At 46.6% G+C, this 15,200-nt stretch overlaps 1 protein-coding gene across 2 annotated transcripts in view; it reads right to left on the bottom strand.

The window, feature by feature from the left end:
- The window catches only part of CLEC16A (C-type lectin domain containing 16A), a 239,410-nt gene that overhangs the window by 60,960 nt on the left and 163,250 nt on the right, over positions 1–15,200 (bottom strand). For both annotated transcript variants that reach the window (XM_025370574.1, XM_025370575.1), the window contains exon 19: positions 1,317–1,468. In XM_025370574.1, coding sequence (XP_025226359.1) covers positions 1,317–1,468 — 152 coding nt within the window. The remainder of the gene's footprint in view (positions 1–1,316; positions 1,469–15,200) is intronic.

Here is a 15,200-nt window from a genome sequence, read left to right on the forward strand (position 1 = left end):
ACCAGGGCTGGCTGGCAAAGAAATGGACTGCCTTGAAGTAGGGCAAAGCTCAGGCGTGAAGTGTCGGCTGGACATCCAGGGACAAAGGGTATGGCAGAGGGGTGAGCTGGGAGGCTGCTTTCAACCCTTCTGATTCTTTGCTTTATTCACTCAAAGAGCTGGTACTAGTCATCTATCACGTGGACAAACTTTTTTTTTTTTTTTAGACAGGGTCTCACTGTGCCACCCAGGCTGGAGTGCAGTGGCGTGATTTCAGCTCACTGCAACTTCTGCCTCCTGGGTTCAAGCGATTCTCATGCCTCAGCCTCCTGGGTAGCTGGGATTACAGGTGCCTGCCACCATGCCCAGCTAATTTTTGTATTTTTAGTAGAGACAGGGTTTTACCATGTTGGCCAGGCTGGTCTCGAACTCCTGACCTCAAGTGATCCACCTGTCTTGGCCTCCCAAAGTGCTGGGATTACAGACACGAGCCACCACGCCCGGCCCACATTGGCAAACATTAAAAACAAAAAAGAATCAAACAAAAAACCCCCAAAACCCAAGTCCCAGCTTGGTACTTGGCAAGTTAGAGCCTAGCTCTGCTGGAGTGACGCTGAGCAGAAGGGAATTCTCAAACATGCCAGTGGCGACAATCATTTTAGAGTGGTATTTGGCAGTGTCTACTAACACTTAAAATCAGTACACCCCAGCTTCTTGGTATCTGCCTAGGGAAATCTTGCCCAAGTGCATAAACGAGTGAGAGTGATTCCGTTCATGGCAGTACCATCTGGAAAGGCAGAAAACTGGAAATAGTCGACAGGGCATGGGTTAAACATGCCTTGCTATAGTCACACAGCAGTGAAAAAGAATACCAGGAGGTCTGCGTGTACTCACGTGGCTGGCTCTCCAAGACATAGTGTTGAATGAAAAAAGCAAAGTTTAGAACATATTCAATGTGATATCATAAAAAACACGCACATGCACTCTCAAGTATATGTATATAATTTAAAAAAATAGTACATGTAGTTACATTTAGATATGCATTTGGCAGAAAAACAGATCTGGAAACGTCACACTGATAATAAAGCTTATCTCCTGTGGAGGGGAAGTGTAAGAATTGAGGGTTTTGGTCAGAAAGGATTTTGCTCTATATCTGAGCATTTATGTGATATTTTAGCTTTTTTTTTTGGGTGACAATTTGTTGACATATGCCTTGTATAATATCATTAGAAATTAATGATAAAGATGATAATTGTGTATATATGTGTGTGTGTGTGTGTGTGTGTGTGTGTTTGTAGCCAACTGAGAAGAGATTCCAGAGCTCCTGGCCATCTTACCTGCAATAGGCCTGCAAACTTGACTACTCCCCAGCCAAGCCTGGACACATCAGGCTCCACCAAACTCATCTGGTAAATATCTACAGCCAGGAATCGCTGGACCATGCCGCCGTCCTTGGTGATCACTGTACATGCAATCAAGTCGCTGTTATCTGGGAGGAGGAAGGTGAGAAGAGAATGAGGCATAGTCTGGCTGCCAGGGGTGATAGAGACACCAAAGCTGACTCTCATTCTACCAGGAGCAGAGCTCAGTGGTTAGAGCCCAGGCCTAGAGTCACACAGACCTGGGTCTGAGTCCCTTCTCTGCCAGTTATGCTGGGAAAGTTTCTTTGTCTCTCTGGATCTCAGATCCCTCATCTGGATAATAAAGATAATGCCTACTCCCTCAAACTGCTACTAGTAAGGACTGATATAAAGCATATAAAGTACATAAAGCATCTGTCCATTGCTTACTGCATGTTAGGTGCTCAAACCGTAGCTTAAAAACAACCAGCATGGCTGGGTGCAGTGGCTCATGTCTGCAATCCCAGCACTTTGGGAGGCCGAGGCAGGTGGATCACCTGAGGTGAGGAGTTCGAGACCAGACTGGCCAACATGGCGAAATCCCGTCTCTACTAAAACTACAAAAGATTAGCTGGGTGTGGTGGAAGGCACCTGTAATCCCAGCTACTTGGGAGGCTGAGGCAGAAGAATTGCTTACACCTGGGAGGTGGAGGTTGCAGTGAGCCGAGATCGCACTATTGCACTCCAGCCTGGGCAATAAGAGCAAAACTCCGTCTCAAAAAACCAAACCAAACCAAAACAACAACAAAACAATCAGCAACCCAAGAAAGAAACTGAAGATGACACAAACAAGTGGAGAAACACCCAATGCTCACGGATCAGAAGAAATGATATCGTTAAAGTGATCACGCTACCCAAGGTGATCTACACATTCAATGCAAATTCCTATCAGAATACCAACTTTTTGACAGTATTAGAAAAAAATCCTAACATTCATATGGCACCAAAAAAGAGCCCAAATAGCCAAAGCAAACCTGAGCAAAAAGAGCAAAGCTAGGCCAGGTGTGGTGGCTCACACCTATAATTCCAGCACTTTGGGAGTCCAAGGAGGGAGGATCGCTTGAGCTCAGGAGCTGGAGACTAGTATGGGCAACATGGCAAAACCCCACCTCTACAAAAAATGCAAAAAATTAGTTGAGTGTGGTGGCCCACACCTGTAGTCTCAGCCACTCAGGAGGCTCAGGTGGGAGGATGGCTTGAGCCCAGTGGGGTTCAAGGCTGCAATGAGCCATGATCACGCCACTGCACTCCAGCCTGTGTGACAGAGACCTGGTCTCAAAACAAACAAAAAAAGAGCAAAGCTGGAAGCATCACACTACCTGACTTCAAATTACAAGGCTCTAATAACCAATACAGCATGGTACTGGTATAAAAACAGACATATAGGCTGGGTGCTGTGGCTCATGCCAGTAATTCCAGCACTCTGGGAGGCCGAGGTGGGCAGATCACTTGAGGTCAGGACTTAAAGGCCAACTTGGCCAACATGGTGAAATACTGTCTTTACCAAAAACTAAAAAAAATTAGCTGAGCGTGGTGGTGTGTGCCTGTAGTCTCAGCTACCCCGGAGGCTGAGGTGGAGAATCGCTTGAACCTGAGAGGCAAAGTTGCAGCGAGCCAAGATTGCACCACAGCACTTCAGCCTGGGTGACAGAATGAGACCCTGTCTCAAAAAATAACAAAAAGAAAAACACATGGACCAACAGAACAGAATAGAGAGCCCAGAAATAAAGTCACATATTTACAGTCAAGTGATCTTCAACAAAACTGGTAAGAACACACACTGGGGAAAGAACACCATCTTCTGTAAATGGTGCTGGGAAAATTGGATAATCATATGCAAAAGAATGAAACTGGATCCCTCTTTCTTGCTGTATACAAAACCAACTCAAGATGGATTAAAGACTTAAATGTAAGGCCCCGAACTATAAAAATTCTAGAAGAAAATCTAGGTGAAAACTCTCTGGACATTGGTCTATGCAAAAAATGTATGACTAAGACCTCAAAAGCACAGGCAACAAAGCCAAAAATAGACAAATAGAACTTACTTAAACCAAGAACCTCAGTAACATTTCTGTGCTTCTTTAAAGACTGATGGCAGTTTACACTTGTGATGGTTAAACTGAGTTCACCTAACTAAGTAAATGGTTAAACTGAGTTCACCTAGTTAAGTAAAGACAGTAAAGCAAGAGTCCCCTGAGCCACGAGAGAATCACCAAGCTCTCAACTCAGCGTATGACAATTTAGAGCCAAGCCCTGCACTGTTGTATGTGGATATGCATTGGATGTGTATGGCACTTGGCCCTTCAGAACCAGTTTTCCCATTTCTAAAATGAGAATTATGTCCCTTATCTTGAATTGGTTGGTGTGTCAAACGAGAAACGGCGGGAAAAGCATGGGGTCTTGTGCATAGGAGTCCTCTGCATATGCCAGGTTCCTTCTCTTACTTGAAAGTTGTCCCTAGCTGGGTGTGGTGGCTTGTGCCTGTAATCCCAGCACTTTGGGAGGCTGAGGTGGGAGGACTGCTTGAGACCAGGAGGTGAAGACCAGCCTGGGCAACACAATGAGACCCTGTCTCTACAAAAAGCAGAAAAAAATTAGCCTCCCAGCTGCTTAGGAGGCTGATGTGAGAGGATTGCTTGAGCCAAGGAGGTAGAGGCTGCAGTGAGCCATGAGTGTACCACTGTACTCCAGCCTAAGTGACAGAGCGAGAACCTGTCTAAAAAAAAAAAAAAAGAAAAAGAAAAAGAAAGTTATCCCCAAATTTAATGTCTGATTTAATGCCTACCCTTGACTTGGAAATCACCAGAGTAACATAGGACCATTAGATCTACGGTCTACTGGTGTATGTAATCCTCTGCCACTTACGTTTTAAATGAGAGAGCTCAGTCCGGAAACAACCTAAATGTCCCCAAACAGGAGAACTATTTGAGTACATTTTTTTTTTTCCCACCAGATGCAAAATTATACACCCATTTAAAAATTGTTTAACCAAACTGTGGACAGTGGTTCCCCATGAGGAGCGAGGTGAGAACTGGGGGTAGGAGTGTGTATGTGGGACAAGTATTAAGGGGAGAACTTTCATTTTTGTTCTATGTTCTACTCTACTGTTTAAAATTATTTTAAAATGAGAAAAGTGTTCAAGACATACTGTTGAAACACATATAATAAGCCCAAGTTAAAAATCATGTTTTACAAATAACTGCAATGACTGTGGAAAACATACTTTTAAATGAAAGAGGATAAAAATGTTATTACCATGAGTTTGATTTGTTTTAAAAAAAAGTATCCCTACAAAGAAACACTAGTACAGAGAAAGTGCGTCAAAACATTAACAAGTCTCTGATTAGAAGATGGTAGGTGAGATGTTTTGTTGTTTCTTCACAGTTTTATTAAAGTATAATTTACATACCATAAAGTTCCCCTGTTTTAAGTATACAGTTTACCTATTTTAAGTGTACAGTTTGAGTTTTAGTAATTTTTTCTTTTTCTGAGCATAGTACCCAATAGTTTTTCAACCCTTGTCACCCCCCCTGCCTTTGGCGGTACACAGTGTCTCCTACTGCCATCTTTATGTCCATGAGTATCCAATGTTTAGCTCCCACTTATAAGTGAGAACATGTGGTATTTGGTCTTCTGTTCCCACATTAATTCGCTTAGGCTGCCAGCTGCATCCATGTTGCTGCAAAGGACATGATTTTGTTCTTTTTTATGGCTGTGTAGTATTCCATAGTGTATATGTACTACATTTTCTTCATCCAGTCCACCACTGATGGGCACCTGGGTTGATTCCATGAGTTCACTATTTTGGATAGTGCTGAGTTTTAGTACATTTACGGCTATGCATTACTACATCCCAGTTGTGGAATACTTCCACCACCCCGAAAGGTTCTGTTGGGAGCACTTTAACCAGATATTTGGCTCAACTTTATTGGGGGAGGAGAAGGGTAACACGGATGGTATCAATTCTGGCCAAAACACGCAATAACAAACTTGGGCTCATGATTGAGGACTTCCAAGGACTTCCCCCCTCTCCTTTTTCAATTTTCATCCTGATCTAAAAGCACAGATTTTTAATCTAGATAAACTTCTCTTTCCTTTTTCGGGTAACCCCCAGCAACATACGCCTCGGTTCAATCCTCCAACAGTGTAAACTGTCTGAGATTCTGGTTTCGTCTGGATGTCGCCCAGTTGGTCCTCTCGGTCTTTACAGGCCTTGTGTTTCCCTCTATTCTCTCTAGCACATGACCCCTGAAGTCAGCTAGGTGCCCCCATAGCAAATCCCAGCACCGGACAGGCTTTATTGAATTTGTACCTTCTTTTTTTGACAGTCTCGCTGTGTTGCACAGGCTGGAGGGCAGTGGCACGATCTCAGCTCACTACAACCTCTGCCTCCCAGGTTCAAGTGATTCTCCTGCCTCAGCCTCCCTAGTAGCTAGGATTATAGGCACACACCACCATGCCTGGCTATTTTTTAATTTTTTTTTTATTTTTAGTAGAGACAGGGTTTCACCATGTTGGCCAGGCTGGTCTCGAACTCCTGGCCTCAAGGGATCTGCCTGTCTTGGCCTCCCAAAATGCTGGGATTACAGGCATGCGCTACCACATCTGGCCCAGTTGTACTTTCTTATCTACAGCAAGAATCTTCTTTCCTTTCCAAACAGTCCAGTCAGGTATTTGAAAATATTTTTTAAAAAATATATTTTAGGGCTGGGCACAGTGGCTCATGCCTGTAATCTCAGCACTGTGGGAGGCCAAGGTGGAAGGACTGCTTGAGCCCAAGAGTTCATCCTAAGCAACACAGTGAGATCTTGTCTCTAAAAAAAATTAAAATAAAATATGTGTGTTTTAATATATTATGAAATGTATTATATTAACATAAAATGTATAATAATATGTATATCTCAGGATAAATTTTTAGTTCCATGTTGGATGATCATCTAGATGACTAGTCTTCTACATTATTAAAAAAGGAAGTCATCATATTCATTCTTATAAACATTTTCTTTGTGGTAGTGTAGGGTTTGTTTTCTTTACTCAATACTTAAAACAGGCTGGGGCCGGTGGCTCATGCCTATACTGCAGGCAATTTTGAAGGCTGAGATGGGTGGATCGCTTGAGCCCAGGAGTTCCACACCAGCCTGTGTAACATCGCAAAACCTCATCTCTACTAAAAGTAGAAAAATTAGCTTGCTGTAGTGGCATGTGCCTATAGTCCCAGCTACTCAGGAGGCTGAGGCAGGAGGATCACTTCAGCCCAGGGAGGTTGAGGCTATAGAGAGCCGTGATCACACCACTGTACTCCAGTCTGGGTGACAGTGATGAGCCCTGTCTCAAAACAAACAAAACTTACAGCATTTTCTCAATGGGAATCTTTTTAAAAATGCTCTTTAAAAATAGAACAAAAACAATAAACATGTTCTTTCTTTTCTCCTTCTGTCCTCCTTCCCCCTCCTCTCCTTTCCCTTTCCTCACTCTACACAGGACAACTTGACTACCTTCTGTTTCCACATTCACAAAAGAAGTGCATCTGAGAGTTTGACCTGGGAAAACGGACACAGTCATAGGTGTCAGTGTCAGCAGGGCTTGTCCCAGGCAGTGCAACTCTCTCATAGAGCCTGGCTGCCTGAGGGGCTTCAGCGGAAGAAAGACCTGCCACCTCCACCACAAAGAACAAAAAAGGAAAGATAAAACCCCAGAACAGAACAGCTTTCAGAAATGTAATTGAGACTTCAAAGCCCTGTGACAACACAGTGAGAGATTTCATAAGAAAACTAAAATGCGGCCACACCAGTGAGACAGGAAGGATCCCAGGGAGGGAGCCTCTCGCTTTTCAGAGGCTGTGGGGCAGTTAAGGAGAAATGAAGTGGCTTCTACGGATTATAAGCGAATGCCATTCGCAAGGGAGATCAAGGAAATGCTGGTTTTGGGTGACTCCTTTGTGGTTCGCTCAGGTATCATTTTAGGGAACTCCTGTATCCTGCCCCAGTCCTCGGCTGCTCCACACCCTGGCTGTGGAGCCCTGGGGGACACGGGCTAGTCACTTTGGGACTGCCAGGGGGTCTTAGGTCGAGGATAAATCCAGGAGAGAATTGCTGAATGGAATCCAACTCGGCCCACCCTCTAAAGCCTCTGCCTGTAGCCTTCACGTGTACATTTTGGCAGCCGGCAGGAGTACGCTGAGTGCTAAGGTACCATGGGAAGGACTTGGTGGCAGGCGGCTCTGTCATGGTATGTGGCAGCCTCCCTGCCTGACACGCAGGAGTGGCCATGGCAAGGAGAGGCCAGTGCAGGTGACAGGTGACATGAGGCTTCCTGATCATCCATCCACCATCCCCAGATCTCACTGCCCATCGAATCTCCAATTCTACAGGTGTGGGGCTTAGGATTCTATTAAGAAAATTATCAGAAGACAATGATCAGATCAATTATCCACGTGATTTAAGAGGCAAAAGATACACTAGTAGATATGAAGGATTTGCATAGGCCATTCACAGACGAGGGGAAGGGGGAAACCAGGAATGGGGACTGCCAATAAACACACACACACACACACACACAGACACACACACACACACACACACACAGAGCCATCCTTGTGGGAAACCTTGAAACAAATCAAAACAAAATACCATCTTCTGCCCATAGGATTGACAAGAATAAACATGTCTGATAACATCAGGTGTAATGAGGATGCAGAGAAACTGGCATTTCTCAAAAGCTACTAGTGGGAGAATAAATTAGCATAGCCGTTTTGAAGGACAAATTAGCATTATTTATTAAAACCGAAAGTTTCACATTCTATGACCCAGCAATTGGTATGTTCCCAAGAAAAACATTCACACGTGTGGGCCAAGAGACTGTGAAGACTCAATTTTCCAGCAAGGGAAAGTCTAACTAAAATGTGTTTATTCCTTCTGTGTAACACCAAGGAGCAATGACATGGAATGAATTCGCTCTCCAGAGAGTTCAGAAGAGCCAAGTCTCAAGAACATACTGATGAGTAGAAAAAGAAGCTCCAAGGTGATTTTAGTTTTTTTTTTTCTTTCTGTTTTTTTCTTTGAGACAGGCTCTCACTCTGTCACCCAGGCTGGAGTACAGGGGCACGATCATGGCTTACTGCAGCCTCGGCCTCCCAGGTTCGAGTGATCCTCTCACCTTAGCCTCCCAAGCTACTGGGACTAAAGGCACACGCCATCCATGCCCAGCTAATTTTTTATTTTTTGTAAAGATGGGGTTGTGCCATGTTGCCCAGGCTGATCTCGAACTCCTGGCTCAAGGGATCCTCCCACCTCAGCCTCCCAAAGTGCTGGAATTACAGGCCGATTTTAGTTTCTACACACTGCTCTGATTTTCCAAAGGGAAAATAGGTATGTTATTTGCACACTTAAAATTGAATAAAGAAACAAGTGAGTCTCTTTCCATAGTTTTACACAAAGGGACTCAGGTCTTTATGAGGCCCAGCCAAGGTTGGGGAGCAGCACTAGGCCAAGCTGCTGGCCAGCTGGGCTCTGCCTGATCATACAGATGATAGACAATCACTGAGAACCAGGTGATGGCGGGAAGCCAAGAGCTCTCTGACAGCACCCTTGGGACATAGCTGTGGATGTTTCCAAAGTGTGAGTTCTTCTCACAGTCAGACCTGTGAGTTCCAAAGCTCTGGTGTCCAGCTCAGCTCACATGTGCAGGTGCAGAGTCTGGTGCCCACCGGGGCCAGGCTCTGTACTAGGCACCAAGTACCCATACTGAGAATGAGGCTTGGCCCCCACCTCGAGGAGTTCAGGGCCCAGGTGGGAGGCTAAAGACCATGAAAGGCCATGCAGATCAAGCCTCCATTCTGGGAAGGGACCAGACCCCACAGGCAAAAGGTAGGATGGCAGATGTCTCCATCGTCCCCAGGACCCTGAAGGTATGACATGCCTCCTAGCAGAACCTTGTTCTAAGGAAAGGTGACATGGCCCTCCTACTTCCAGGCACTACCTTTTATTTTTCTTTGGGGAGGGGAGAAAATTTGCTGCATGTCATATGTGTGTATGTATGTATGTATTGATTGAGATAGGTCTGTCACCCAGGTTGGACTGTAATGGTGCAATCATAGCTTATTGCAGCTTCAAACTCCTGCACCCAAGCGATCCTCCTGACTCAGTCTTCCAACTAGCTAGGACTACAGGTGTGCCATCATGCCCAGGTAATCTTTTTTTTGTAGAGATAGGGTATTGCTATGTTGTCCAGCCTGGTCTCCAACTCCCGGTCTCAAGCGGTCCTCCTGCCTTGGCCTCCCAAAGTGCTGGGATTACAGGTGTGAGCCACCACACCTGACCCATTCTATTTTATTTGAAAATATTAAACGTATCAACCACTTTCACTAGATAATACATTCCTAGGTTCCCATTTTAAAAGGTATAAAACCTTTTTACAGAGGATAATAAGGGTCTCCTGTCCCCCTCTGCAGAGACAACCACTGCACGGACTCTTATTACCTGTCCACTGTGCATTTTCAAGCACTCATGGGGCTATGTTCTCCTCTCCCTTTCCTTTCTTAAATGGTGGCATGCCACCCACACTGCCTGCATTGTGCTTTTGACACTTTCTGATGGCACATCGGCACTGAGACACTCCTTGTGATTTTTCATAGCTGCATTCTCTCCCACGGTAGGGAGAACTCTACATCATTTAACAGCTCTCCAACTGGCGGACATTCAGAGAGTTTAGAAGTTTTTGCTACAACATTCAAAGGAACATTCTTATTCATACGCACATGCGAGAGTAAATTCATAGCAGCAAATGAGAGCTTATGCTTAATTTTTCTAAAACATTTGTATTCTATTAAAATAAATTTCAGAAGGAAACTTCGTATCATTACCATGAATGGAAAAACAGAATTACTTTTTTTTTTTTCTCTTTTTTTTTTTGAGACAGAGTCTCGCTGTGTCTCCCAGACTGGAGTGCAGTGGCACGATCTTGGCTCACTGCAAGCTCCACCTGCCAGGTTCACGCCATTCTCCTGCCTCAGCCTCCCGAGTAGCTGGGACTACAGGCGCCCGCCACCACGCCCGGCTAATTTTTTGTATTTTTAGTAGAGACGGAGTATCACCGTCTTAGCCAGGATGGTCTCGATTTCCTGACCTCGTGATCCACCCGCCTCGGCCTCCCAAAGTGCTGGGATTACAGGCGTGAGCCACCGCGCCCGGCGGAAAAACAGAATTACTTACAATCATTAAGGTAAACATGAAAACTGATTAGAGGAGAAAAGACCATTTATTAAATTACAGCCTAATGCCTGCTCTTTCTTTTTTTTTTTTGAGACGGAGTATTGCTCTGTCGCCCAGGCTGGAGTGCAGTGGCCGGATCTCAGCTCACTGCAAGCTCCGCCTCCCGGGTTCACGCCATTCTCCGGCCTCAGCCTCCAGAGTAGCTGGGACTACAGGCGCCCGCCACCTCGCCCGGCCAGTTTTTTTTTTTTTGTATTTCTTAATAGAGACGGGGTTTCACCGTGTTAGCCAGGATGGTCTCGATCTCCTGACCTCGTGATCCGCCCGTCTCGGCCTCCCAAAGTGCTGGGATTACAGGCTTGAGCCACCGCGCCCAGCCATGCTCTTTTGATAAAAAAGGGAAATCTGAGTTACAGAGGTTCTAAGACAAACTAGTCTGAATCTGAGACCTAGAGGGGCACTGAAATGGATTTTCTTACGGACTACACTTTCCAAAGATGGCCACAGCAATATTTCTCACCTACATATTCTTCTTATAGTGTGACTTTGACTCTCCTCCCATCAAGTGGTGGGGTCTACCTTTCTCCTTGAACCCGAGTGGGCCTCAGTGACTGTCTAGACCAAAAGAGTTTCAATGGAAGTGATGCTTTGTGATTTCTGAGGCAAGGTCATAAAAATGCTCTTGGAACCTATCCACCATGTTGTGAGGAAGCCCAAGTAGCCATGGAGACACCCACAGAGAGAAACCAAGGTCCAGGCCCACAGCCAGCTCCCAGTCCACACACTCCAGCTGATGCCATGTGGAGCAGAGTTATTCCCATTGAGCCCCGGGCAAATTATACATTTGCCAGCAAAATGAATTCCCATAGTTGTTTTAAGCCATGAAGTTAATTTAAGTGGTTGGTTACTCAGCAATAGATAATTATGATGGTAATTTCAGTGCTACATCCAGGCACATTTAAAATTCTAAAATTCTTTCAGTACCACCAAGAAGCTACATGCTGCATCTCAGAAGACTAGCCCAGAGAAACAACTCAGGATTGGCTGTTTTGGGGACCTTGGAAGATCCTCTGAGTATTAAGCAGAATGAAGGGAAACTAGTACAACCATTTTCCAACACAATTTTAAGATGCTGGGAAGGAAGAGGAGAAAAGGAAAAAGCATGAAAGAAAAAGCATGCTGTTACCATGAAGAGCAGAATGAGGGCAACTTGGCCTGATAAAAAGAGCTTCGGCTTTAGTGCTATGGCGACTGGGTTTAAAGCCCAGCTCTGCCAAATATTAAACTGTGTGACCCTGGGCAGATCACCTCCCTTCTCTGAGTCTCAGGTTTCTGCCTTATATGTAGAACACTTAACCACCTGCAGGTGGTCCAGGGTATCTGGGAGGGGCATGTGGCTGCGCCCAGCATGCCTCACACATCCAAGCTACGGTGGTCATTGTCAGAAGGGGTCGTAGTGTTCACCCAGCACAAGTCAAATTGCTCAGAAGTGCCATGACATTTCTGGAGCCGTGACTCTCTCGTTGGAACCCTTCTGCCTAAGGTAGTCATGCTTTCTGAATGCAAACTCTTGACTAAATGAGTCTCTTCGGAGGGAGAAAATGAATCTTGGTTTTCAGTTTTCAGAATTCCTGTAAGGTCAAGGAATATGGAAGATACACAGGCCTCCCGGGCTCTGCGGTGAGACTTCCCCTGACCCCTCATTCCCGGCTGCTCTCCCAGTCCCTCTCTACATTTCCCCAATCCCCAGCCCCACCCCAGTGCCTGCCATTCTTGACCGTGTTGAAACATCCCAGTCCAGACTGTAAGCTCCCAAAACAAGGGGCCCCGACTGGTATCACTAGCTGCTGTACTCCCTGGAGGGGCTCTGGGCAATGGCTGGTGCTGAAGAAGTATTTGTGCCTGGGATGGAAGGAAGCTAATGTCTTTTGGTGCTCCCATTTGGAGGCCAGGGACTTCTCAACCAACTGTTCTTTTAGCTCCTGGGCTGAAGCCTTCCCCTACACCCCCTCTCTGACAGGCTGTAGCTCATTACTGAGCGATAAATGGGGCTGACTGACTTTTGCTATATTTAAATAATCCCTTCACAATAAAATATGGATGCCAATCCATAATTTAATTCTTGGCATTGGTGGCTCCAACTTAGAATGGAAGTCTTTTTCCTTACACGGGGATCTCCAGGCCAGCAGAATTCCAAGGCTTTGAAATCCAATAGCCTGTTTTAGGCCACAGCTGGAATTTAAATTAGCAATTCAGTAAACATTAGCAAATCTTTCAAGCACGTGTGGTTAATCAGAGGTCAGGAGGGGCTGAGGAACAGGGAACACTGATCCCCTGAGGGAAAGGCCGGCTCACCCTGGAATTCCAAGAGCAGGGCCCACAGCTGATAGGAGACCGGGAGGGCCCATGGCTGCACCTGTGAGGGAGGGGCTGTGGTCTTGGCCCCTCCACACATCCACTCCAGCCTGACTTGTTTCCATTCCAGAGTCTGCGCTGGTACCAGGGATTAGTGAGGGGGAACTTCAGTGGCCTGTGGGTGGTGCAGGGAGGGCAAAAAACACTGAGCATCGCTGGCCTTCACCAGAGTTGGGGATGCAGTACCATTCCAGGCTTTGGTTCTCTAAAGCCATGTACTGAAAGATTATCAGGGCTGAGTGAGGTGGCTCATACTGGTAATCCCATTACTTTGGGAGGCCAAGGCGGGAGGATTACTTGAGCCCAGGAGCTCAAGACCAGCCTGGGCGACATAGCAAGACCCCGTCTTTACAAATAATAATAAAAATTAGCTGGGCGTGGTGGTGCACACCTGTGGTCCCAGGCTGAGGTGGGAGGATCACTTGAGCCTGGGAGTTCCAGGTTGCACTGGGTCATGATCGCACTACTGCACTTCAGCCTGGGTGTCAGAGAGAGAGACTCCATCTAAAAAAAATAAAAAACTCAGGGCTGTTTTGAATTAAGGCCCCTGCTCCCAGTAGTTATTTTTTATTTATTTATTTTTTTTTGAGAGAGTCTCGCTCTGTCGCCTAGGCTGGAGTGCAGTGACGCGATCTTGGCTCACAGCGAGCTCCGCCTCCTGGGTTCACGCCATTCTCCTGCCTCAGCCTCCCGAGTAGCTGGGACTACAGGCGCCTGCCACCACGCCCAGCTAATTTTTTTTGTATTTTTAGTAGAGATGGGGTTTCACCATGTTAGCTAGGATGGTCTCGATCTCCTGACCTCGTGATCTGCCCATCTCGGCCTCCCAAAGTGCTGGGATTACAGGCGTGAGCAGCTGCGCCCGGCCTGCATCCAGTAGTTTTATCAATGAGAACTGTTGCTGGCACCAAGACCAACCTTTATAAAGTGCATTTATATGCCAAGCCCCAACTTTCCACTTGATATGGTCCCAGATCCTATGAGGTGGACACAAACTGCAGCAGGCCAAGTGACTTCCCCAATGACACAAACTGATGAGTGACATATGTGGCCGAGGGATGCAGCCAGATGGCCATGTGAACTTCACACTCTCCTGAACAAGCTGATCGAAACGTGGCATTCCAGTCCCCTGGGTGAGGCCAGAGAGAAGATCACTTGTCTGCCTCACAGCCTGGTGCCCCCTCCACCTGGACTAGCTGCTGAGGGTGGGAGATGCCTGGTTCTGGCAAGGGGACAGTCAAATGATGTGAGCTCTCAAGAGGCAAGCCCTGAGGGTTTAACTCCCTGGAGGCCGAGGACCTGAAGCCACCTCCATGCTCCTGGACTGCCTTGGCAAGGTCCCCCTTTCACAGGGCACTTGGTGGCCTCTTTGAGCAGCAGACCTAGTTCCTTCTTTGGCTTAGGAAATGCTGTCTCTCTTCTACCCTTGAGAGTTTCTCTTCCTGGCATGCAGGGGAGACTGAAGCTGGGTGTCTGCCCCTTGGGCTCTTTTCAGACGCCAGAATCCATCAGTTAGCAAGACCGGTCAGCGGCCTGCCTTCATGGTGCTTCACCAGCACAAGGATGGCTGCCCTTCCAAGCTGCTGGACACTTGGGGCACCAGCCTCTGTGGGATGGAGATAGTTCTTTGTGGCACAGAATTACATTGGTGACTTGAGGGAAAAACCAGCCTCACATGCCTCCCTGATGACAGAACGTAGCTGCAGGAGGGGCCTTGGCCACCAGTACTGCACCGCTGGGGAGTACCTGGTGAGTCACGGCTCACTGCGGGGTGGAGGGGAGAGGAAGCCTAAGTGGTCCGAGGGGTCAATCAACAGCTCAGGAGGACAGTGCAATGCATCTCTCCCAGGTCACCACCCTGTCAGAATCCAGTGAAAACTGAAAACAGCAGTCATTCTGGGGCATAAAAAAATCATGTTTCCTTGGGAGCTAACTTGAGTGCTTTGAAAAGGAAGCCAGTGCTGATTCCAGTGCAAGCCCAGCAGAGCTGCAGTGACAAGGAACCGGGCCCTGGTAAATTCTACAGATCACCCGGAGGAGGCAAAACAGCGTGATATGACATCTGGACCTTCCCGAGCCTCGACTAACTCCAGTGGGGGACTTCATAATCCAGGACACTTTGAAGATGAAAGAAGAGCTGAGACTGTTCCCACCGAGGGTGTGAACTAGCACACTCAATTAGGTTGGCTGCTTCTCC

This window comes from Theropithecus gelada, chromosome 20 (assembly GCF_003255815.1).
Source record: "Theropithecus gelada isolate Dixy chromosome 20, Tgel_1.0, whole genome shotgun sequence".
Lineage (NCBI taxonomy): Eukaryota > Metazoa > Chordata > Mammalia > Primates > Cercopithecidae > Theropithecus > Theropithecus gelada.